Below are 24,670 nucleotides of genomic sequence, written 5' to 3'. Positions count from 1 at the left end.
AAACCTTTTAATCATCCTATTTGTAATTTAGATTAATAAGGTCATGTCTAATTACTCTTCTAAGGCCTATGCCATTCATTAGCAAAACCTCAAGAGCCACTCTTTGTATTGTTTTCTCCTTTTTTCAATCTATTAATAAATAATAACCCTTTATAAGTGCACACCAATTTCCAATTCCAGATCAAATATCTCTGATCTTTGAACATAAGAAAGGGCAGAAATTATATTTCCCATTTCCAAACAAAGAAAAGGAGGCTCAGACAGAGAGGCAACCTTCCTGGGATTATGCTGCTAGTAAAGAGCAGTTACAGGGCTGGGGATGTGGCTCGAGCGGTAGCACGTTCGCCTGGCATGCGTGCGGCCCGGGTTCGATCCTCAGCACCACATACCAACAAAGATGTTGTGTCCGCCGAGAACTAAAAAATAAATATTAATAAATTCTCTCTCTCGCTCGCTCTCGCTCTCTCCCTCTCTCTTTAAAAAAAAAAAAGAAGAAGAAGAAGAAGAAGAGCAGTTAGAATGAGCACATGGGTCCCGTTTCCAACTGGAGAAAGCATCCTATCACACACCTGTCTCACATTAGTTAGTTCAAATCCCAGCCCTGCTGCTCCAGGGCTACCTGATCTTAATCAGTTACTTAACTTCTCAGAGATTCTCCTCCTCCAGGAGCAGCCCTGAGTATCAGACAAGCTGACATTAAATGGAATGAGCCCATCATTTACTAGGTATCCACCATATCTCTGGCACTATCCTATAGGGGCATGGAACACCAAACAAGACTTCAGGCAACGTTACAATAATGCAAATATATATGCATACAGGGCTGAGGTTGTGGCTCAGTGGTAGAGTGCTTGCCTAACATGCATGAGGCACTGGGTTCAATCCCCAGCACCACATTAAAAAAACCAAATAAACAAAATAAAGGTATTGTGTCCTTCTACAACTAAAAATTTTAAAATTAAAATATATATATATATATGTATACATTTAAATATGATAGTCATTTAGTCGCAGTCATGAAGTTTTAGTCAACAGTATGCATATTATAATATGTACTGACACCCAAATGATACAACTGATCATAAAGCTGGAATTGTTTATGTGTTGAGGAACGTTAAGATGAATGAGAAATGATTAAAATTTGGAGTAAGGTACTGGAAACTGAAATTTAGCCTATGAAGGGTAACCACCTCCAAAGTCTGTTGGCCTTATATTCCATGACTGTCTACCTTCAAATTGCTTTACTTATAACTATGTTTAGGAACAGAGATAGTATATTATTGTTCTTTATGTTCCCACATTTCCTACAAAATATTGTCAAATAGTTGTTGTTTTGAGAACAGAGCCTCAATAAGTTGCCCTGGCTGGCCCTGAACTCACAATCCTCACACCTCAGCCTTCTGAGTAGCTGGGATGACAAGCACAAGCCTCCCAGCCATGCTTACTCAAATCTTTTTGATTGACAGATTACAGGGGAAAAGTTCAAATTCATTACCGAAGCAAATACCACCTATTTTTATGATCATCTGGTGGTGTGTGCTAGAAATAATTTGAGAAAAAGTCATTACCATTAAAAGTCTTTTAAATGGCACAGGCTTTTGCCACTTTTTCAAGTGGCATATAGATTAGACCAAATGGTTTCCAGATACCTGTCGCAACTGATTATTAAAAGATATTTTTAGATTTATTCATTCGACAAACATTTACTGAACAGCAACTTTCCTAGGCACTAAATGAAGCAGAAGAAATAAAGAAGATTAATCCAACCTGACCTCAAGGTTTCATTTTAGAATATGAAATGTCACATGTGCCTCAACAACTTAGCAATAGATAAAACCCACCACCAGCTATGAAAGAGAGGCAAACCGTGCTGAGAAAGCCCAGAGGGGAAAGAACTCACTTTCAAAAGCAAAAACAAGAGACTGACACCATGGATACCTTGCAATATCCCCTCGGTAGAGAGACTTATACTCCCAGTTTGCAGGATCGGGTTTCTTATCTGTTCTGAAGGTTTCTCCTGTCAGAGACTGAATGTCCTCAAGCCAGACAGAGCGAAGTCCAGCATCAGCAGCAGTATTATTTCCTTGACTGTGGGAAGAAGGAAAAGAAAGAGGCACTTCAGAGCTCTTCCAGTGATATACTTGACATTTTCAGAAATATGGGAGTTAAAACCTTTCAAACCCCACATGGCATCCAACGCGCCTAAGTACATGCTACAGGGACAAGAAGAGGAGTCCTATTCTGGGAAAAAGAGTTTAAAAAATAAAGCAAAACCTCCCGCCACTAAATAACAAGAAAGGTCACCACCTCAGATATTAACCTGAGGGACATAGGTATTTTTTTTTAAGTAGTTCATTTAAGTGACTATAACTGGAATTGCAAGTATACTTATAAACAAAATTTTTTCCTAAAAAATAATTCTGCTCTGAGGCATTTAGAGTACTAGGCAGAGGAAATGATGACACACATTTAAAGGTGACAACCACTGACATTACAGTAAGCTGCCCTCACTTCACCTCACCAATAAGAAAGCACTCAAATACTTTATACCAACTAGGTACTTTTTAAAAAAGAAAAGAAAAAAAAAAAGAGCCACAATTTTGAATTACTCAGGAGTGGTCCCAGTCTCATTTCTATAGTCTCGATTATACCACGCTTTGCCTGTAGGTCTGTCTGGACCTCCTATAGAAAGGGCAGAGTCATGCTGACCCCTGGAAGTCAAGACCCTTATTTATCTCTTTGAACCAAGTTGCAGGCTTGCAGACTTTCAGCTCAGTTACAAATGAATAAAACTGCTTCCCTAGGAGTTAAGTAAGAGGGAGAGAAGGGTTTTCTGGCATCCCAGAATTTTTCTTCCTCTAAAGAAAATCAGTTTATAATGCAGCTGACACAGGAGCTGCCAAAGCAGTCAAAACAGCCATTAACTGTTGCTCCATCTTGGCTTTTTAGCTCTGCCCAGATGCAAATAAGAATTCTGGAGGCTTCTAAATCATTCCTGGCAGGGAATAAAAGAGAATGCTATTTCAGGGTTACAAAGTAGCTACTCAATAAATACTTGTTGAATGATAATGATAAAATATATTGTGACTTGAATGTATTTGCCTTTAGGACAACTGTGGAGGGTTTTCTAACTACAAAAACCATAGGGGAAGTGAAAGGAGGAAGAGTCCACTGGAAAGAGATTGATGCAAAACAGAAATAAAAGGAAAGCCAAATGTGAGGCAGGGAGGAAGGGCCATCTGCAGCCCACCCCAGCACATAAAGGAGCCCTCACATCTTCCCTAGCAGCTATGGAGGTAGGAAGCAGGATGCCCTCTAAACTGTGTACAAGGTGAGGCAGCCTTCCCTTTAAGGTGAAGAAAAGTTCATCCCAGGAAATGAAGGTCAATTAGTAGCTGCAGCCTCTGGGGAAACTGTCCCCAGGTCTCCTGAAGTGGAATCCCTCGTGGTATGCTGCCCTCCATGAAGTCGCTTTTCCCTGACATCATGGAAAGACATTCACAACTCACTAATGTCTCAGCACTTGTCTATGTGGAAACAAACAGTTCCTCCAGGTCAACCTTCCCAGAAAGAAACTATAGAATTTAATCACAAAAAAAGCAAAAGAGAAGGATAAGAACAATCTATTTTGATCTCAGGTCAGTCCACAAAATAACAAACTTACAAATGCCATCTGGGGCTGGGGTTGTGGCCCAGTAGTAAAACACTTGCCTAACATGTGTGGGGCACTGGGTTCAATTCTCAGCATCACATATAAATAAACAAAATAAAGTCCATTGACAACTAAAAAAATGCTAGCTGAAAGAGAATAAAATCATGGCATTTGCAGGTAAATGGATGGCGTTGGAGAAGATAATGCTAAGTGAAGTTAGCCAATCCCAAAAAAACAAATGCTGGATGTTTTCTCTGATATAAGGAGGCTGACTCATAGTGGGTAAGGGAGGGGGAGCATGGGAGGAATAGATGAATTCTAGATAGGGAAGAGGGGTGGGAGGGAAAGGAGGGGGCAGGGGATTAGCAAGGATGGTGGAATGTGATAGACATCATCATCCAAAGTACATGTATGAAGACATGAATTGGTGTGAACATACTTTATATACAAACAGAGGTATGAAAAACTGTTCTATATGTGTAATAAGAATTGTGATGAATTCCGCTGTCATGTATTAAAAAAAAAAAAAAACCAATTAAAAAATAAATAAATAAAGGTCACTTAAAAAAATGCTATCTGGATCATAAAACCAAGCATAGGCCAAAATTAACAATCTTTCAAGTTCTCATGGTAGTTCCTATATGGTTTCAGGAAATCATTTAACACTTTCCTCAGCTCTAAAGAAACTATCACAATTTAAAGTAGCTTGCTTTGGAAATACAAAAAAGCTAAGAACACAGACCTATGGGGTGTAGCTCAGTGGTAGAGCACTTGCCTAGCATGCTCAAGGCCCTGGTTCAATCCCCAGCACTACAAAAAAAAAAAAAAAAAAAAGAATAAAAAATAAGTAAAATAAAATTCAAAGATATCAATAATACATTAATTCACACAGCAACAATGCACCGTGGCAGGCCCCACCAAGCACTTGGGGATGCAGCAGTAAGCAGGCTGGCCATGATCCTGACCTCCTAAATTCAGCCTGCAATTCGGAACCTTTTTGCTCAACTCCTTTTTTTTTCCCCTCCTGAGAGAAAGCATGGGTTACAGGTATAGCACCTGAGACACACAGCACTAAAGAAATCTGGCTCCTCTGAGTCACAGAGGCAGGCAGTGCTCTTCACCAGTGGTCTGAGGACACTGCTCCGGGATCCAGAGGGCTGCAGTGTTTGCCTCTCTGTTGGAAACACTCAGGGTCAGCTCCACAATTCCTGAAGCAGAGAGCTTTCACTGGCATCAAAGGACTTCCAAGCATACAAGAAAAGCAAATAATCCCTGAGGGTTGCAAAAATCTCAATGGCACCATATTTTTAAGTACACCCTGGAAAGCTACTTAAAATTTTCTTCTAATTTGTAGGAACTAAGAAAAGGAAAACGTTAAATGAGTAATAATTCAATAGCTTCAGCAGATTCTACCTGTTCCGTCTCACATACCTTTCTATGCAGAAGGATGTTCAACTACACAAAGAGGAAAAGCTATATTGAGTCCCTATGCTGTGGCCTCTCTGTGGAATGAAATTCCACAGAGCAACTGGTTCAAGGCAGATGAGCAGAGTGAGATATGGGGACACTAAGTCACCCAAGAAAGGAAATACTGTGGTCACAAGCTACTCTAACCCTTTTAACACAGTGTTTCTAAATAAATGTGAAATAAAAAAATGAGAGGGATAAAAAGCAATTATTTAAGAGTTTTATTAACTGAACTGAAAAAATAGAGTGAGTCAGGGAGAGAGAAAGCATGTATAGGAGTAACTGAACAAAAAAACACATCAAGGCTAAGAACTAAGAGGCTCCCGTTAGTCTCTGTTAGGATGGAAACCAACAGCCCTCAGGGATGGAATCCTTCACTATGTAGTGCAGTGACACATAAGCCCACCTTGTGGCACATGAGCCATCTTTGAGAAAGCCCAAATCAGATTTTGACACCATCATTACTGTGTCTAAGTAGTATTTCTCAAATAAAATAATACCCCTAAATTTTTATGACAATTTTTCTTTTGCTTTTAAGCTGATCTAATGATAGAGATCTGCTAAGAGCCAAGTATATGATGCATGGCATTTTTGGTTGAAAGGTGACGCCAGCTAGCCATTGAGATGATATGATTATGTTAAGATCTTTTGAGTGACTGGCTAATTATTCAAATGTCTAACTTGTGGCAACAATCAAGACAGAAAATTCAAATTTAAAGTGCTACAGTATCTGAGCAGAGCAACATACTTGGGTTGCTCAGCTTGCTTCTGGCTGCTTCTGATGCTCCTGGAAGATCTGTCCTTTCCTGAATCAGAATCTGGCTCAGACTCGCTGCTGCTCGACTGCCGGTGCTTCCTCTTGGTTTTCTTGTGGTGCTGATGCTTCCTTTTTTTCTTTTGTTCCTTCTTCTTTCTCCTGATTATTTGTGTGAGCTTTCTGCTAGCATCACTTTCATCTGAAGGCTCTGATTTCAGAGGACTCCTTTTTGGGAAAATCAATTTAGAATTATTTTCAAGAGAAATAGAAAAAATTATATATAAATAAGAAAATAATATAGGTAAATATGTAATAGGGAGCTCTATAAAACGCCCACAGAGACTTACTATTTACCCAGCTACTGCACAGAACCTTCCTGGGTTACAAATCACCTTAAAGACTTTAAGAACTGAACCTCAAATAAAAATGGATGAAGGAAAAATTTTCATATTAATAGTTTCCTAAATCTATACTTTCACATTTTTAAATAAAAGTAACCTATCAGTAACTTTATCAAATAAAGCAGTTTTTAGGCACATTATTAAAAGTACCTTTTCAGGGCCATATATTATGCTGAAATGTCCTTAAGGTCAAAACAAAAAGAGGTTTAATTTGTAGTCCTTATTTTTAAAGATGACAATGAGCTCTTCTTCTAATAACCAAAATCTCTACAAACTCCCTCTTGGATATTAATTATTATCAATTTCCAAAGGCTTCCTGCACAATTCTAGTACAGGATTTCAAATACAGATCACCTAGTCTACATCTGTGGAAGAGCACGTTCCTCAATTCAATCATCTACAAAAGGCCTTTCATAGCTGGGTAGCGACGTGGCCACTTTGCTTTCTTGGATGTTAGTCTATGTTATATCACACAAGCTACAACACAAGAAGTGCTGAAAAGGCAACTAAAGTACCCAAATTCTAATAATCTAAAGATCACTAATGAAGGTAGCAAAGTACTTGAGAATCTCAACAACACCACTTCGCTCATGGCCTACCTAACTCTAGGGACTGACTGTCATGCACTTGCCACTGCAATACAAAAGGGGAAGAAGGAGCCCTCTGCAGGGGTGAGGTGGGAGGAAGCAGCCAGAGGTTGCCTTGTTGAGTACAGGGACGAGTTTCACTCTTTCATCACAGGGCTTTCGAGGAGCATCAGCTGAACTAAGCTACAGAGTGGACCAACAAAGGCTAAAATCCACCTGTCAAAAAAGTACCTTGTTGGTGATGACCCTTCAGAAACAAGAGCTGTGGCCTCTTCAGTTTGTTGGCTCAGGGTAGTTACAGTTCCGACACAAAAACTTGGGTTACTCAGCCAGTCTAATTCTGCAGATGCAAAAGAGAGAAAGGATCAATGAAAATTGGCTCAATATGATTTCTAAAGCAGGAAATCCATCCATCTTATCTGGCATCTCAATTCACAGCCAAAGTCAGTCAGACATTTTGAATACCCCATAGATGCTCAACAGAATCCATGACATTTTTATTTCACAGGGCACGGCACTTTAACGTGCTCTTAAATATTTCAGACTGAAATCCTCTTGTGGTATCAGGCTGCAGCTTAAGCAAAAGCCACATAACAGATGTAGTCTAAAAGGTAACCTGGTTTTCCGTATTCCATCCACATTGTTTAACAAGCTTGAATGCTTCTAAAGCATTAGGTTTTAGTAACTTCAAATTTGATTCATACAAATCATAAAAGTGAAAAATCAAATCATGCATAAAAGCCCACCATGCTTAATGTTCTGACAAAAGGTAAAGATCTTTTTTATAATATCCAATGCTCTGTCTTCATGTAGTAACATAACAAACCTTTCCTTATAACAGTACTCCTCTTTAGCAAAAAAAAAAACAAAAAACCACACACACACACACACACACACACACACACACACACACACACAAGGGGCTGGGCTGGGGCTGAAGCTCAGCGACAGAGCGCCTGCCTTCCACGTGTGAGGCACTGAGCACTCACTGAGTTCGATCCTCAGCACCACATAAAAATAAATAAACAAAATAAAGGTATCGTGTCCATCTACAACTAAGAAAATATTTCAAAAAAAACAAGATGTCAAATTTTAATACTGAAATTATAAAAATGTATTTAAAATTATCTCTGGGGGTGAGATTAAATATCTAAAATCTTTTTTTGTGTGTGCTTACCCATAATTTCTGACTTTTCAATAATAAACTATTACTAAATTGCTCTTTTTCTAACTTTTAGGAGTCTTGGCTATGAAAGGAGAAAAAGCATAGGATGGAAGTAGCAAGGGGTCCCACAGAGAAGTGGCATTTCTGCTGTCTGGCTTTAGGATGGGAGGCCAGAGCAAACACACACATCTGAGGAGAAGGAGGCCACGAGACGGAGGAAGACGCAAGAGAAGAGGTAGCTGCAGTTTTTAGTAACTTAAGATGTAATTTACATGCCACAAAGTTCACCCATTTAAAGTGGACAACAGTTTTTAGTGCATTTAGAGTGGTGCAATCATCTCCATAACTTTAGAACATCTCATCGTCCCATAAAGAAACTTCACTGGCAGAGAAGCTGATTCCTGTCACCTCCCCTTGGCATAGGCAATCACTGATCTACTTTGTGTCTGTCAGATTTGCCTATTTTGGACATTTAATATAAATGAGCTCATATAACATGTGGTCTTCTGTAACTGGCTGCTTTCACTTGCAAAATGTTGTCCCCACTGCAGCACACACCACCACACCATTCCTTTTTACCACCAAATGATATCCCATGTCATGGCTATACCGCTTTTCATTTAGTCCTCCACTGATGGACACTAGGGCTACTCCCTCTCTGTGGCTATTGTGAATAATGCTGCCATGAACATTCATGCACAAATTTTTATATGGAAATGTTTTTCTCTCTCGGGTAGATAGATATTTAGGAGCAAAACTCCTGGGTCACATTTAGAATCCTAAGGCGCTACCAGCCTATTTTCTAAAGTAGCCGCGTCATTAGATTCCCATTAACAATATATGAGGATTCCAATTTCTCCACATCTCACAGACAATCGTCACTGTTGTTCTGCTGATTATAGTCATCCTAGTAGGTATGATATGTTATCTCAATGTGGTTTTAATTTTCATTTTCCTCATGACTAATGATCTTGACATCTTTTTAATCTGTTTATTGGCCATTCACAGATCAAAGAGAAGTAACTACCCAAATCCTTCGCTCATTTTTAACTTGAGCTGTCTTTTTATTATTGAGTTCTGAGAGTTCTTCATATCTTCTGCATTCTGTCCCTTATGGTAACTGCATCTTACTGAGGACATATCAACACACATGCTCCATGAAGACAGGTACTTTGTTTTATTCACACTGTATCCCCAGCACCTAAGGCAATGCCCAGCACATGGCAGGTATTCAATGACTGTAGAAAAGAGAGGAAGGAGAAAGGATGGAAAATTCCAAAGAAAAAAAGAAATATTAAATAGCACAGGAAAAAGGGAGAGAGACACTCCAACTTAGTGTCTACAGTAGGCCAAGCACAAGGCCAAGTATGTCCATCCCTTACATCTTTTAATCCTCATAACAAGGCTCTAGGGAAGTATTTTGATGTCCACTTTACAGAAGAGAAAACTGGGGCTCAAAGGATTAAGTAATTTGTAAGGGCGTATCTAGTAAGTGTTAAGCACTGTTACTGTTCGTGTAATCTTTCTTCTACTGTCTCCTTTTTCCTTCTGAGGTTGGCTCACTCCCGCAGGGCCTAATTCCTGGCAAGACATGTGGAAATAGTTCCTGTTGCTAAGATCAGAATTATTTCCAAAACAATCAGATCCTATCATGGACAACAGAAAAGCGGGAAAGATGGAACAAACATTATGCTGGGAGAGTGTTCAAACCAGGATGTCTTTCCACAAACATCCCAGATAACAATGACAGCTGAAAGCAAATGTAAACACAAACATCAAAACAGTGCAGAGTGTGTGACTCTTAGAGTATCTCAGAAGGTAAGAGACAAGGCTGCTTAAGAATGCAGCTGATGGACTGGTGGCTCAGTGGTAGAGCACTTGCTTAGCATGTGTGAGGCACTGGGTTCAATTCTCAGCACCACATATAAATAAATAAAGGTCCATTAACTAAAAAATATACATTTAAAAATAATAAGAAGAAAAAGAATGAATCTGAGGCTTTGACCATGGAACTACTGGGAAGAAAGTAGTTTATAAAGAACTAAAATTTGCCAGGCATGGTGGCACACACCTGTAATCCCAGCAGCTCAGGAGTCTGAGACAGAAGGATCACGAGTTCAAAGCCAGCCTCAGCAATGGCGAGGCACTCAGCAATTCAGTGAGACCCTGTCCCTGAATAAAATACAAAAATAGAGTTGAGAACATGGCTCAGTGGCCAAATGCCCCTGATTCAATCCCTGATACCAAATTAAAAAAAAAAAAAAAAAACAACTAAAAATTCCTGGGTTTTGAGCCCAAATCACCATGGACCCTGTGTGTGGCCCTCATCTCAAAGGGGGAAAGATATTTGTAATGGTTTAGATCTAAAAACCCCACAGAGATCATTTGTTAGGCAATGTAACAACATTCTAAGATGAGAACTGTAACCTCATCAGTGAATTCATCCACTTAATGAAATAATCTGAATGGACTACCAGCTATGACTGTAGGCAAGTGGGGCGTGATTGGAGGAGGTAGGTCATTGGGAATGTGGTCTTGGTCTAGCCCTACCCCTGACCCCTTTCTCTGTTTCCTGCTACGGTGAGCTGAGCAGCTTTCCTCTGCCATGCCCTTCCACAGTCATGTTTGTGGAACTAGTAAGGCCCAGAGCAATGAAGCTGGCCAACTATGGACTAAAACCTCAGAAACCACAAGCCTAGGTAAACTTCTCCTCCTCTAAATTGTTCTTGTCAGTATTTTGTTCACAGCAACAAAAAGCTAATTAATAGTACTGACTAGACAAGAAGTTGGTTTATGTTTGCTAGTATATTTGCTGAATATGTACAGAATATCATAATAATCACTAGATGATCATTACTAAAGGAATCTGGGGAAACATCTAGTCCATGTTTTTTCTTAACCAAGGAATTCATTTTTCTCAAAGAAACAAAAAAAAAATTAAGAAAAGTTCAACCTGCAGAATATAAAAGGCAGGGATGGTCTGGCTGGCTGTTCAGAGGGAGGGGTGAGATGCTCTCTGGAGCACAGTCTAACACATAGCTGGAGGCTCAAAGAGGTTAAGTCATGTGGCCAAGGGCACACATCTGAACCTGGTCATCAATTCTTCATCCAATGCTCTCTATCACGCCATGGTACTTCTCTCTGCTTCCTCACTCAGGAGGTAGCTCTCCTACTAAAGTCTCCTTGCCATTGTTACCTGAGGCTGTTACGGCAATATTCGCACTGTAATCTCATTTTCTACACATCACTATTCCCACTATATTCTACACTGAGCGTCAAACAACTCAAATCCTCTGGGCACCAGATTAGTAATGATTACTGAGACATGATAAGAGAGTGGCAACAGAAAAAATAAAAACAAAATCCCAAAAATATTTGTCAAAGAAATACCTGCTAAGTGCTAGGTATTGGGGGTAGAGTGGAAACAAAACAGGCTATGCGCACATGGTGCTTAATGATAACCTTTTTATTATTTTTTAAAAATTTTTGGTGCCAGGGATTAAACCCAGGGCCTTGCTAAGTTGCTGAGGCTTTGAACTTGTGATTCTCCTGTCTCAGCCTCTGAGCTGCTGGGATTACAGGCATGCACCACCATGCCTGGAACTTAACCATAATTTTACCTGGTCAAATAGTATATTTGGATTGTCAAATTCAACACTGGTTAAACAGATTACTGGAGTCATATAAGAGATTAAAGATGCTTATTTAGTTACACTGCAAAGTCCTTTCAACGGTTACTGACATCCTCACATAATTTACACTGCCTGTAGAAATCAAACATGTAATTGTGGCAATACTAAGCAGGATGTAACATATTACAGAGAAGAGAAACAAGGTACCAAATGTTCAAGGCTTAAGAGAGAAAACTGACAGACCTTTCGTCCCTGAGGGCCATGGGTCAGTAAATAAACCACAGGTTGTGACTTGCCTGGAAACTGGCACTTGGCCATACACACATCTAAGAAAGGAAAAACGGTGGCGGTTCGGAGCAGAAAACCACTGTAGACCTATTGCCTAACAAAAATAGGCAGCTACCTGGTAGGACTGCAGCATGTATACACTTCCAAGGTGATTTAACAGAAAGTAGTAAGATCAATCAACATCAAATACTTAATGCTGAAATACTTTCTGTTGTAAGTTTATTATACAAATCCACTTCTCTGTCACTACTGAAAATGCTTTAATTCAATCTCACCATTGATAAACAAAGATTTAAACTTTAAAAACAAATTTTGCATTATAATTGGATAAAATATCCCAGTTCTATACCCACTCTACATTCTTTTACTACAAAATAGCAATGATTACTAGTTTCAGTGAACTCAAAAGATGAGTGTCACCCCAGAGATGATAATCTAAAAAACATTTCTAGGGCTGAATGCATTAAATAAATTAGCACATATATTAAGGAAGATGTTTGCTCTTAAAAGAATAAATCAAGCTCTTTGTTTTGATCAAACCCCTTATTTTCTGACAATCCAAGAGCACAAACTGAACTTGTATAAAGAGTACTAGCAAACATGGCTGGCAGCTGTGTCAGGATGGTGATGACAGACAGTGGAGCCAAGTCAATCCTTCCATGGACGTTAATCTATGGTTTGAAAAGGCTCAGGAATTCCAAAGAGAATGTTTAAACAACCCTGTAATATTGAACATGGCCTCCAACACGGCCCAGCCCGATTTATAACCCAAGTTCTGGAGTCAGAAAGATCTGGGTTCAAACTTACTTTACCATTCATTAGTTGTACAACTCTGAACAAAATGCTTAACCTCCTCAGTCTTTTTTTCCTTCAGTAACTTTTTTTTTTTTAAACTAAAAGCCATATTCTGTTCTGGGCACTAGGAATACAAAAGAACCAAATAAACCCAATACTACCTTCACATGCTGGTGGTCACCATGCAGTATGATAAAGGCCAAGCTCCAGAAAACACACCAGGTATAATCAGAGGATTTCAATAGGTTACCAAATACAGACAAGGTTTGAACCAGGGAAAGTTGCCTTGGAGAACATCTCTGCTAAGATCTAAAAGCTGATGAGGTAAGCAAGTGTGTTCCTGGGAAGTGTCCAGGCAGAGGAAACTGGTTATAGAAAGGTCTGAACGTGAGAACGCATGGTCTCTCTGGCTAGACCACTGGGGCTGAGGGAAAGTGGGGGCAAAATGAAGGTGGGGAGATTGGGCTTTAAAAAAAAGTGGTTCGAGTTTACCCTAACAACAATGGATGGACGTTCTGAGAGTTTTGAGCAATAGTGACAAAATCAGATGTAGTGTTCAAAAGAAGAGCAGGTCCTTGGAAGCTAAACCTCCTGAGTTCCAATCCATGGGCAAGTTACTCTGGCTCTGGCTTCCATTTCCTCATCCATAAAAATGCAAAGAACAGCACCAACTTCATAAGGTTGTTATGAGAGGTCAATGAGTTAGTATTTGTTGAGATGAGTTAGTATTTGTCGAGTATTTAGACCAGTGAGTGGCAATGTGTAGCAAAGCCACTCAAAAGAATTATTTCAAGTGATTTTTAAAAGCTTACATCTTTTTTATAATATTTTATAGTGTAAGGCAAAAATCACAGTGCTTCTACTTATAATAGTGAAACACTAGAAGCAGTCCAAATGTCTTTAATGGAAAACTGGCTGAATAAGGCATTTGCCATTCAGACAATGGAGTTTGGGACACCAATAAGGAAGCTCTCTACACTCTGCTATAAGAGCCATCTTCCGGATCTAAGATAAAATACAGAATAGTAAGTGGTTAGGAAAGAGAAGGCAAATGTAGTTAGTTACATTAAGGCAGAAAAAATGGAAGGATAACACTGACCAATGGAAAATGTTAACTTGTGGGGGAAGGAAAAGAACTTTATGCTTGGTTTACTTAATCAGGATCCAGAAGCTTTCTTTCTCTGAATATAACTGATTTATATTTTCATCTTTATAATATGTGCCATCATTATAGAACACAATTAAATGAAAAAGAAGAAAAAGCATTCCCTAAAAACTGAAAATATAACCAACATATCTATGTATCAAAAGTGGTAGCAAAGGGCTGGGGTTGTGGCTCAAGTGGTGTAGAGCGCTCTCCTAGCACCTGTGAGGCACTGGGTTCGATCCTCAGCACCACATAAAAATAAAATAAAGATACTGTATCCACCTAAAAATTAAAAAATTTTTAAAAAGTGGTAGCAAAGCCACTCAAAAGAATTATTTCAAGTGATTTTTAAAATAATAATTTGGGCTGTGTGTAGTGGTGCACACCTGTCATCCCAGTGGCTCAGGAGGCTGAGGCAGGAGGATTCCAAGTTCAAAGCCAATCTCAGGAACTTAGCAAGGCCCTAAGCAACTCAGCAAGACTCTGTCTCTAAATAAAATAAAAAAGGTCTGGGGATGTGGCTCAGTGATTGAGCAACCCTGGGTTCAATCCCTGGTACAAAAACAATAATAATAATAATAAAACTCAATGGTAACCTCTAGAAGTTACCAGGACCCAACTTTTCTTTCTGCAAACTGACAAAGGAAATGAATCAAGTATTCATCCTGTCAAATCTTGCCTGAATCGTATTTTATGGTACTCAAGAGTTCTCTAAGGAATGGCTGATGCTAATATAGGAGTAATGAAAAAACTAGAAAATAATCAGTTAGCAACTGATGATTGCAAAAATCATTAGGTGAAAGGTTGATGGGCAGCTTCCTAATGAAAGAAAGAGGTTGCAAATATATGAATCCACCAATGAAATCTTTCTTTTTTTAGTACTGGGGGTTGAACTCTGGGGCACTCAACCACTGAGCCTCATCCCCATCCCTATTTTGGGCCAGACCAGTGAAATCTTACTATCACTAAAAGAGAAAACTATATAGCTTACCTTCCCAATATAATATCAAGTGCAAGGTGTTTTCCACAAAAGAGATTATTCCTGAATCTAATTGTTCTCTAGATCTAATTGCCAGCTTATAAGAAACAGAGAAGCATTAAATGACATCATGAAGATGTGGTGGAAAATGTCTTCAAGACAAATAACCCAGTTTCCTTTACAAAAAAGTCACCTGAGAATAAAGAAGATATGAAGAAATTGTTTTATACTGAAATAGACATATTCATAAAATGCAATGTGGAGCCTGACTTCTGGATCCTGATTAAATAAACCAAGTATAAAAGGCCATATGAAGACACCTTGGGAAAACTGAACACTTTTTCATAGCTAAATGATACTAAGAAATTACAGTTAATCTCACTATAAGTAATAATCTAGTGTTTAAATTTTTAAAAAATATTTTATGAAAAGCACTTTTCCATACATTATCCTGATGCTGGATACCCAGAGCATGTACAATAAATACTAGTTAAGATAAACCTTTAATAAATAAACCTTCAATTTCCCTCCCAAAATAAAATACACCCTCATCTTGTTTAAAGGTCACTATACTCTCTTATCACCAGCCCAATCATATTTCCACACTAACTGGATTATTTGCAGTTCTATGCACAAGTCTCATGCTTTTCCTCCTCAGGTTCTTCAAGACTCTGGAATACTCTTCCACAATCTCTACTTGCCCAAATCCTACTCTCTTGAGGACGGTCCCAAAGTTAGCTCCTACATAAAAATAAAAAGCCTTCTTTGAATCTTCCATTAGAAGTTGTTATTGCTATGGTTCACCTCTGACGTCTACAACATCCTACTCTGTACTGTTATTTTTTAGGTTCCCTTATGCAACACATTAATTCTGAGTAATTATAGCAAATATTTATTGAACACTTACTGTATTCTTAGTTGCTAGCAAATGGCTAAGTGGCTTAGCTAAGTATAAAGTACGCTACAATGTAGAGACAATTTCCCTGGCCTTATTGATTACAGTCTAATAAAGATTACATTAACCACATAAGAAACTACAAATGTTAAGAACTGTTACAAAAAGAGAAGTTTAGGAGCTAAGAGAGGATAGAAAGAGGTGTGTTAAATTAAGTTTAAGCTAAAAATGCCTCAGATATGTGCATCCTTATGTGGTAAACTATAACCTGCCTTGGTAGGCCAAAGGAAAATCTAATTTAGGGGTAAAGAGTACACTCTTCTAACAAATACTTGAATCTTAGTCAATCACAGTAGCTGAGTTAAGTCACCTGCAGGGAGCAGTTGACTCCAATAAGATAAAACACTGAGCTGTAACCATTTAAGTTGTGGTTGTACCTCAATTCCACTTTCTATCCATAAATGTTTCTGACCAGTTGCATCTCAGGAGTTCTTTGGACCTGTTCTGGTTCTGAGTGCTACCTGACTATAAATTCGGGAATAAAAGCCAAATAAGATCTTTAAATTTGCTGTAATTTTTTTTTTTTTTTGACACATCTTACTCACAATTGGGCCCTTTCACATGAAGTACATGACTTAGGATTGTCCTTTTTTTTAATTTTTCTTTTTTCCCTTTTGGTATCAGGAATTGAACCCAGAGGCTTATCATTAAGCCACATCCCCAGGACTTTTTAAATTTTGACACATGGTCCTGCTAAATTGCTTAGGGCCTCGAGAAATTGCTGAGGCTGGCTTTGAACTTTCGGTCCTCCTGCCTCAGCCTCCCGAGCCTCTGGGATTAAGGCGCGCGCCTCGGTGTCCAGTGTAGGATTGTTTTTTAAATAAATTCACTGTGTGTCTCAATTTTTAACAATGCATCCCTCTTCAGATGTTTAAGGGCTTAAACAAAATAATGTAGGGCTACAACGAGACACACAGTAAACCCTCAAGAACATTTTATTCTTTTCACGACTAGCTACGTCCATTTGGAAAGAACCTGATTAGTCTTTGGATTCCAATCCTTAGCTCTAGGTCTGCCAAAAGACAGAAATTCAACAAGTATCTTACAAATAAATAGAACATTAAAGGTGGAAATATGTAAGAATATCCAGCATTTGCATCGGGAGTCTCTTTGCAATGTGGAGCACCGTCATTTTAAAGGTTAAGTGACGCTCGGAGAAAGAAAGAAGTCCGACAATATCTTGGTCCTAGCCCCATAGCCTCTTTTCCGTCTTTCCTCCTCCTTCCAAAACTCGACAACCCTCGCCCCCGAAGGCGCCCTCGAGCCCCACACCCCGGGCAAAGCGCGGAGCCCTTCCCAGAAGGCTTTGCAACGCGCGGAGAACTCTGGGATACAAACGGGTAAACAAACCTAAGACAATACACGCAACCCGGGCCCGAGAGACTGGCCTTAACCTCGCCGGGTGCTTTCTTCAACCTTTTTGTGTGCTCACCTTTCCTGGAACCCCCACCATCGGGGGCCTCACTAACGCCCGCAAAGGCTGGGAACAGCGCCATGGACACAGGCCGCTCCGCCGTTCCTCTCTACGGAAATGGCCCCTGCCGGCGAGCGCCGATTGGAGGACTCCACCGGTCGCAGTGCACTCTGGGAAGTGTGGTTTCCCTGGGGCTCGCCGGGATTCGACCTCAGACCTTGTGGGGCGGGACAAGAGAAGCGAGGTGCCTGCAGGAGGGGACAGGGAAAGAGGGCTTCCTTCCTGCTGGTTGGTGCCCTGAGGCTTCTGTGAGAGCCGGAAGTGGAGGCGCTCAGACCGGGAAGGGACTAGGAAATCGGAATTCTAATTCCCCCTTAAACGTACAAAGTCATTTTGCCAACTGGGTCGGATGAATCAAACGCTCTAAACTTTAGTTTCGTTATCTGCAGAATACTGAGAGAGTAAATAAATGAATAAATAAATAAATAAATGTGTGTGTGTGTATCTTAATGAAAGCTGTGTGAGTTGTGACTGTCGAGATGTCAACACTTAAATCAGGTTGCCATTTTGAAGACCCCAGAAGTATGAAAGAATGCAAGGGCCCGTCCAGTTCAACGTTCTATAATAGGAAATACATTTGCCTGCCTATGAAGTATTCTTGTGGGGTGGCGGGGAGAGGTGCTGACTACAAATCTAATCAAATCTGCTACTAGAAATACAGGAATAAAGGAAAATTAACAGCCTTCATACCACCTAGAAGAAATCAGCTAAATCCAAAATGAGGGAAATCATAGAAAGCTAATGATTGGATTTCTTTAGCAAATCAGTGTTTTTGAGAGTGTTAACGAAAGTTCCACCCTTGTCCCCAATGCCAGCCCAATAAGGAAAACATGATTTTGCAAACATGGAAAAAGATGTTTCATTACTTTGCTAGCAAGGGAGAAACACAGGGGACTCCTTTCCCCAGAGTCTGTGATTCTATCCAGCAGGGGAAACAGAGGGCTTTTAAAGAGGTGAGTCAAAGGCTATATTCCAGGTGCACCTTATCAGGGGAAGTAAATCACCTGTGGCCCTGAAAGATAGCATTTTTTTAGGTCTTCTGGCGCCATCCTCAAAATCTGAATTGCTTCATTCCTGTGGTGTGTGTTTGCTCAAGGACAGATAACTCAGCCTAGGATGGGAAGAAGGGTAATCTTGCTCCCACAAGGTTAGGGAGAGGGAAAAGAGAAGGGGAGGGGGGGGAATGTCAGTTTTAAAATAGGCCGCCATGGCAGAGCAGCAAGTGTTTTGTCCTAAGCATGAAATGTGGCCTTGTAATTCTGATTGGACAAAATGAAGAAAGACCTTTTTTCTTTCCTTTTTTTTTTTTTGTGTGTGTGTGTGTGTCCGTGTGTGTGTGTGTGCGCTGGAGGCTGCAACCCCTGGGTTGCATGCTAATGCTAGGCAAGCATTTTACCACTAAACTACATCAAGAGATTATTGATAATTTTCTTACATGTGCCAAAGGACAAATGGCACAAAAATGTCTTTTTAACTTTCTTAGGTATTAGAGATTCATACTGAAGTATTTGCAAGTGAAAATAGATGTGATATTTTCCTTTGGATTCCAAGGAACTCAGTGATCTTCAGAGATAGATAAAATGTCAGAAATCATAGATGTGCATCTAATCATCTAATCAAGTGATGAATGAACCCTTGCATAGGTGCACACCTGCATGAGAATTGGGTTGTGTGAGTCCAAAATCAACACCTTCAGCTTCCAAGTCCCTGACATAGTATTTGCAGAAAGGGGCTTAGTAGGACAGTAGGGACAGTAATCCTCTACATTTCTGCAACTAAATATCAGGTTCTGTCAAAATCTCTGGCTATAAATTACCTCAGTTGATCCATGTAGTATCTGCCTTCACTTCAGATAACTTGATGGTAACAGTCTTTCCTAATACTTCCTATTTTTCCATTCCAGAAACCTAAGAATTAATATGAAAGGCTTAAGAAATCTAAATCATAATAATAATGTTTCTGTAATTTGGACATACTAGGTATTTTGTATATTTATAAATGTGTAAGAGAATTTAGCATGAGACCCTGTACACGAACAATTTAAAGTAGGTAATCAAATAACTAGTATAGATTTCTGGTTGTAAGTTGAAATCTTGATGAAGCTTATGCAGAGTTCCAGGACATCTAAGAAACCTAAAGTTTACCATATCTGCAACTGTAATTGATTAGCTTTATTAAGAATGAATAATTGCAGTGATAGTCCGATAAATGAAGTACCTGAAAAGGAAACAGTATTGTTAAATCATATAAAATGTACAAGTGCTTTGTAGAGGTCAGCAAACTTTTTCTTAAAATAACACATTGTAAATAATTTAGACTTTATGGGCCAAAGGGTCTTCTTCACAACTACTGTCATTATATTGGGAAAGCAGTCACAAACAATAAAATATATAAATGAATGGGCATGTCTATGTTCCAGTAAAATTTTATTTACAAAAACAGATGGTAGGCCCAACATGCTATAGTTTGCCAGCCCTAAAGACTTTAAAATTATAATTGAACAGTGTTTAATTAACTACCTTTATAAATTCAAACCAACATTACTCAAGACCCTTTTAAAATTATTGCTAAAATCTGGGACTGGGCTGTCCCTCTCCTCGATCAATACCCAAAGGACTTAAAAAACAGCATACTACAGGGACACAGCCACATCAATGTTTACAGAAGCACAATTCACAATAGCTAAACTGTGGAACCAACCTAGATGCCCGTCAAGAGATGAATGGATTAAAAAATGGCATATATACACAATGGAATATTACTCATCAATAAAAGAGAATAAAATCACGGCATTTGCAGGTAAAAGGATAGAGTTAGAGAAGATAATGCTAAGTGAAGTTAGCCAATCCCAAAATAAAAACAAATGCTGAATGTTTTCTTTGATATAAGGAGGCTTATTTCTAGTGGGATAGGGAACAGGAGCATGGGATGAATAGATGAACTCTAGATAGGGCAGAGGGATTGGAGGGGAAGGGAGGGGGAATGGGGTAATTAATGATGGTGGAATGTGATAATCATTACTATCCAAAGTACATGTATGAAGACATGAATCAGTGTGAATATACTATGTATATAATCAGAGATATAAAAAATTGTGCTTATATATGTAACAAGAATTGTAATGCATCCTGCTGTCATATATAAATTAAAAAAATAAAATTTAAAAAAAAAATCTGCGGCTGGGGCTGGGGGTCAGCGGTAGAGCACTCGCCTCTCATGTGTGGGGCCCTGGGTTCTATCCTCAGCACCACATAAATAAACAAACGTATTGCATCTATCTACAACCAAAATAAAATATTTTTAAAAAAGAAAGAACCAAAAAAATTTTTTTAATTATTACTAAAATGTGTTAAGACTTATAAATGGAACAATGAGAGCTTTATCCTTCAATTAAAACATTTATTCCTTTATATCCAACAAAATTTCAAGATATGAAGAGGACAGAGAGATATGTTAATACTACTAGAAAATACAGTTAGCAAAACTCTGATTGTAAGAATCCATAGAGAACAAGCTACATAGTTCCTTCAACAAAGTATAAGGAAAAAAAATAGAAAGAGAGCCACAAAGGGATGCTATGGCTTGACTATTTCTGTCTCCTCCAAAATTCACATATTGAAACTTAAGAAGGTGATTAAGTTTCACCACTTTAGTGGGTGATTAAGTCAAGTGGTGGGATTAGCAACCTTAAAAATATGGGTGGAGGGAAACAGTGTTCCTCCCACTTTCCCTTCTGTCTTCTGCCATGTGAGGATATAGCAACTAGGTACCATCTTGGAAGCAGAAACACCTCTAACCACATATTAAGCCTGCCAGGGACTTGATCACAGACTTCCCACATTCCAGGTCTGCAAGAAATTCATTTCTTTTTCTCCCACATTTGTTGTTGTTGTTGTTGTTGTTCCTCTCCAAGGAAATCTTTAGTAAAAGGCGAAAGATTTATACGATCTGCAGAATAACCCGAATATCTCTTCCACATTTTTTATTAGCACATTATAGTTGTGCATAATGAAGAAATTATTTTCTATTATTTATAAATTACCCAGACTCGGTTATTTTATTAGACCAGCACAAATGAACTAAGGGGACTTACACATGCAAAGAGATTTGAGAGATATACTGATAAATAGTTTAACCGAGGTCTTGTTTGGCTTCTGATTCAAACACTGTATGTAACTTTGGACACTGACTGGATATTTGGTAAAATTAAGGTATTATTGTTAAAATATTATAGACATGACAATGATATTGTGATTTTATCTTTTTTTAAAGGGTCCCTATCTCTTAGAAGTAAATTCCTAAATACTGACAGAAGAAATAATGACATCTAAGATTTGCTTCAAATTAATACAGGAGGTAGTTAATGGGTAGAGATAAGGTAGAAACAAAACCGGCCCTGGCTTGATAATTGCTGAAACTGGGTTAATGTGTACATGGGAATTCATACCCTATTTTGTCCTTTTCTGTTAAGCATATTGAAATATTCCATGATACAAAAAATATTAACCAGTAATTAAAATGTTTCTTTTCTGAAAAAAAAATCATCATAATAAGAAGGAACAAACTATTGCAACATTCAACAGAAGTGAATCTTGAAATCAGCATGGTAAGTGAGATAAGCTCGACCCATGGTGCTTACTGTATGTTTCCATTTATACAAAAATCCTAGAAAATACAGATTAATGTATAGTGACAGAAAGTAGACTAGCCATCAGAGAGGTCTGGGAGTAGAGGAAGGGATGTTCTACAGAGGGACCTGGGGAATCTTTTGAAGGTGAGTGATGGAAGTGTTATGTATTTTCACTATAGCTTCATAGGTGTGTGACCATCTGATATTTAAAATTTTAAGAGCAAATGAGGGATTTTAATTTGTTTTAATAAATTGAACACTAATCCCCAAGGTCAGGTCAGTGCAATGTGGCCTGGTTGTCCCAGCACCGTCTGGTATGTCAGGTGTTATGTTTGAAGCTAGAATGTCCCCCAAAAGCTCACATATTGAAACCATGGTCCCCAATGCACCAAGGTTCAGAGGTGGGGCTTTTAGGGAATGCCTGGATCATGAGAGCTCTGAGTTCATCAGTGGATCATGGAGTGAGCAGATTCATCCAGTGACAGCTGAATGAACTACTGGGAGGTGGGACCTACTGAGGAAGCAGGCCCTGCAAGAGCTCCTCTTCTATTTTCTCCTCCCCCTCTTTGCCTCTCTCCCTCTCTTCCTCCTGGCTGCCATGAGCCAACAACTTTCCTCCTCCACACCCTTTTGCCATGATGTTCCACCACACCTCTGCCCACACAGCAAAGGACTGAAACCTCTAGCCAGGAGCTAAAATAAACTTTAAGTTGTTGTCAGGTATTTTGGTCACAGCAATGAAGAGCTAAAAATGTCTTCAGCTGATAGGTGTTCAACCCAGCTCTGACCCAAGCCAGGCCAAACAATGTTCTTTTCTGGAAATTTTAGAAATAGAATTGTAAAATGAAATCTAGTCACTCTTGTGTCTATACTGAAAGATAAAATAGCTCAGGAGCTGGTGGAGAGGCAGAGGAAACCCACCTGCAGAGAGAGAAAGGTGAAACCGGATATAAGTTGGAGAGTCCCCAAGGTTTTGGAACTCTACGTGGTAGTTGTCTTTGAAGCTCAGCCTCATTTCTATGCTTGGGTTCTAGGAAACACTCAAATATCCTAATTTCCCCATTTCAGGAATCAAATCTAAGTTCACTTTGTCATTTGCACCCAAGAGTCCTAAATAATACAGAATGAGTGAGTGAATGATGACACTTCCTCACACCAGGTCACCATCCCAGAGTCTGGGCATGTTTCAATGAGTTTGAACAATGAATGAAATTTTTTAAACTGGTCTACCCAGAACATGTAAAAGCCAACTCCCTTTCATCTTGAATGGGAAAGAATCCTCATTCACTCCCCAGCTCAGGCCATCTGGAGAAACAGGTCTATCAACTCATTCAGTCTTAAGGAATTCTCTGGTAGTCCCTGTGAAGTAAAAGAAAGAAATGTGCCCTTTGGAAACCAGAGATAACAGCAAAGAGAGGAAAGAATTTGAGCCACTTCACAAATGTGGTCTAGGCTAGGGATGTGGCTCAAGCAGTAGCACACTCGCCTGGCATGCGTGCGGCCCAGGTTCGATCCTCAGCACCACATACAAACAAATGTGGTCTACTCTTCTGCTTTGTTTGGAAGCTGTGGGGACCTTGAATTGGAAATGTCTCAATATGTGGACACAATTCCAATCTTTGGTCATAGCTAAAGCAATCTATTTAAGCGTAATTTATAATTTCCTTATGTCAGAATACATCTGAAATACATAAGGTTTTGAGAAATCCTGCAGAAATACACAGAGGGAAGTCACCAACACCCCTTGATAATGGTGTTACCATTTAGAAATATCTTTAGGAGAAACTGCGTTTACGTTTGCTCTCTTGTAAGGAAGCTCATGTATTCAGGCTGTGGCACTTCATGAGAGCCCTGGATAAAAGTGGCTTTAACCAGAGTTTATTTGGGGGGGGGGGGGCATGTTTCAACATGTTTCCCAGGCTGGTCTTGAACTCTGGGGCTCCCACCTCAGCCTCCTGAGTAGCTGGGACTATAGGCAGGTGCCACTATGTCTGGCTAAGCAGAGTTTTTAAAGGTTAAATGAATCTTGTTGGAGCTTATTCTTTTGGAGGAGACGGAGTGGGTACCAGGGATTGAACTCAGAGGCCCTCAACCACTGAATCACATCCCCAGCCCTGTTTTGTATTTTATTTAGAGACAGGGTCTCACTGAGTTGCTTAGTGTCTCTCTTTTGCTGAGGCTGGCTTTGAACTCATGATCCTTTTGCCTCAGTCTCCCGAGCTGCTGGGATTAGAGGCGTGTACCACCAGGCCCAGCTCCTTGATGAGCTTAGAATTTTCATCTTTTGTTGTGATTATGGCTCTTTAAAAAAATGATAAATGGTTTTATTTTATACATTGGTCTTGGGGGTTGAACCCAGAGACTCACACGTGCTCAGCATGCTCTCTACCTCTGAGCTACACCCCCAGCCCAATGAATGTTGTAAGCTTTTTAAAATATTATGTTGTGAGGCTGGGGTTGTGGCTCAGCAGTAGAGCACTCGCCTAGCATGTGCGAGGCCCTGGGTTTGATCCTCAGCACCACATAAAAAATAAATAAACAAAATAAAGGTATTCTGTACAACTAAAAAATAAAAATAAAAAAATATGTGTTAATCAAAGAGATAAAAGAAACAACATTAACCATTTTTTTAAAAATAATTCTTAAACAAACAGTTAAATTCCTGTACTATTCAGACAGCCTTTCTCTGCCTAGAAAAGTGGTATTTTAAGAGCTGGTTGGTCCTGGCCTCCATTTGAAAC

At 39.3% G+C, this 24,670-nt stretch overlaps 1 protein-coding gene and 1 non-coding gene across 6 annotated transcripts in view; both read right to left on the bottom strand.

Moving 5' to 3' along the window:
• The window catches only part of Nrde2 (NRDE-2, necessary for RNA interference, domain containing), a 43,945-nt gene extending 26,578 nt beyond the window's left edge, over positions 1 to 17,367 (bottom strand). For all 5 annotated transcript variants that reach the window (XR_003582214.2, XR_011706538.1, XM_027931504.2 and 2 more), the window contains exons 1-4: positions 17,258 to 17,367; positions 7,096 to 7,204; positions 5,868 to 6,101; positions 1,939 to 2,088 (exon numbers count right to left, since the gene is read on the bottom strand). Coding sequence is in view for 3 of the 5 variants with exons in the window: in XM_027931504.2 (XP_027787305.2) it covers positions 1,939 to 2,088; positions 5,868 to 6,101; positions 7,096 to 7,204; positions 17,258 to 17,321 (557 nt within the window). In the remaining 2 variants the exon portion in view is untranslated. The remainder of the gene's footprint in view (positions 1 to 1,938; positions 2,089 to 5,867; positions 6,102 to 7,095; positions 7,205 to 17,257) is intronic.
• Positions 17,368 to 21,151: 3,784 nt separating this feature from the next.
• Positions 21,152 to 21,267, bottom strand: LOC114089796 (U5 spliceosomal RNA). The gene has a single exon (XR_003582238.2). It is a non-coding gene; the product is annotated as a U5 spliceosomal RNA (small nuclear RNA).
• Positions 21,268 to 24,670: the final 3,403 nt, after the last annotated feature.

Source organism: Marmota flaviventris, chromosome 2, assembly GCF_047511675.1.
Source record: "Marmota flaviventris isolate mMarFla1 chromosome 2, mMarFla1.hap1, whole genome shotgun sequence".
In the NCBI taxonomy this organism is placed as follows: domain Eukaryota; kingdom Metazoa; phylum Chordata; class Mammalia; order Rodentia; family Sciuridae; genus Marmota; species Marmota flaviventris.
The sequence above is the reverse complement of the archived record's forward strand: the minus strand, read 5'-3'. Positions and strand labels throughout refer to the sequence as shown.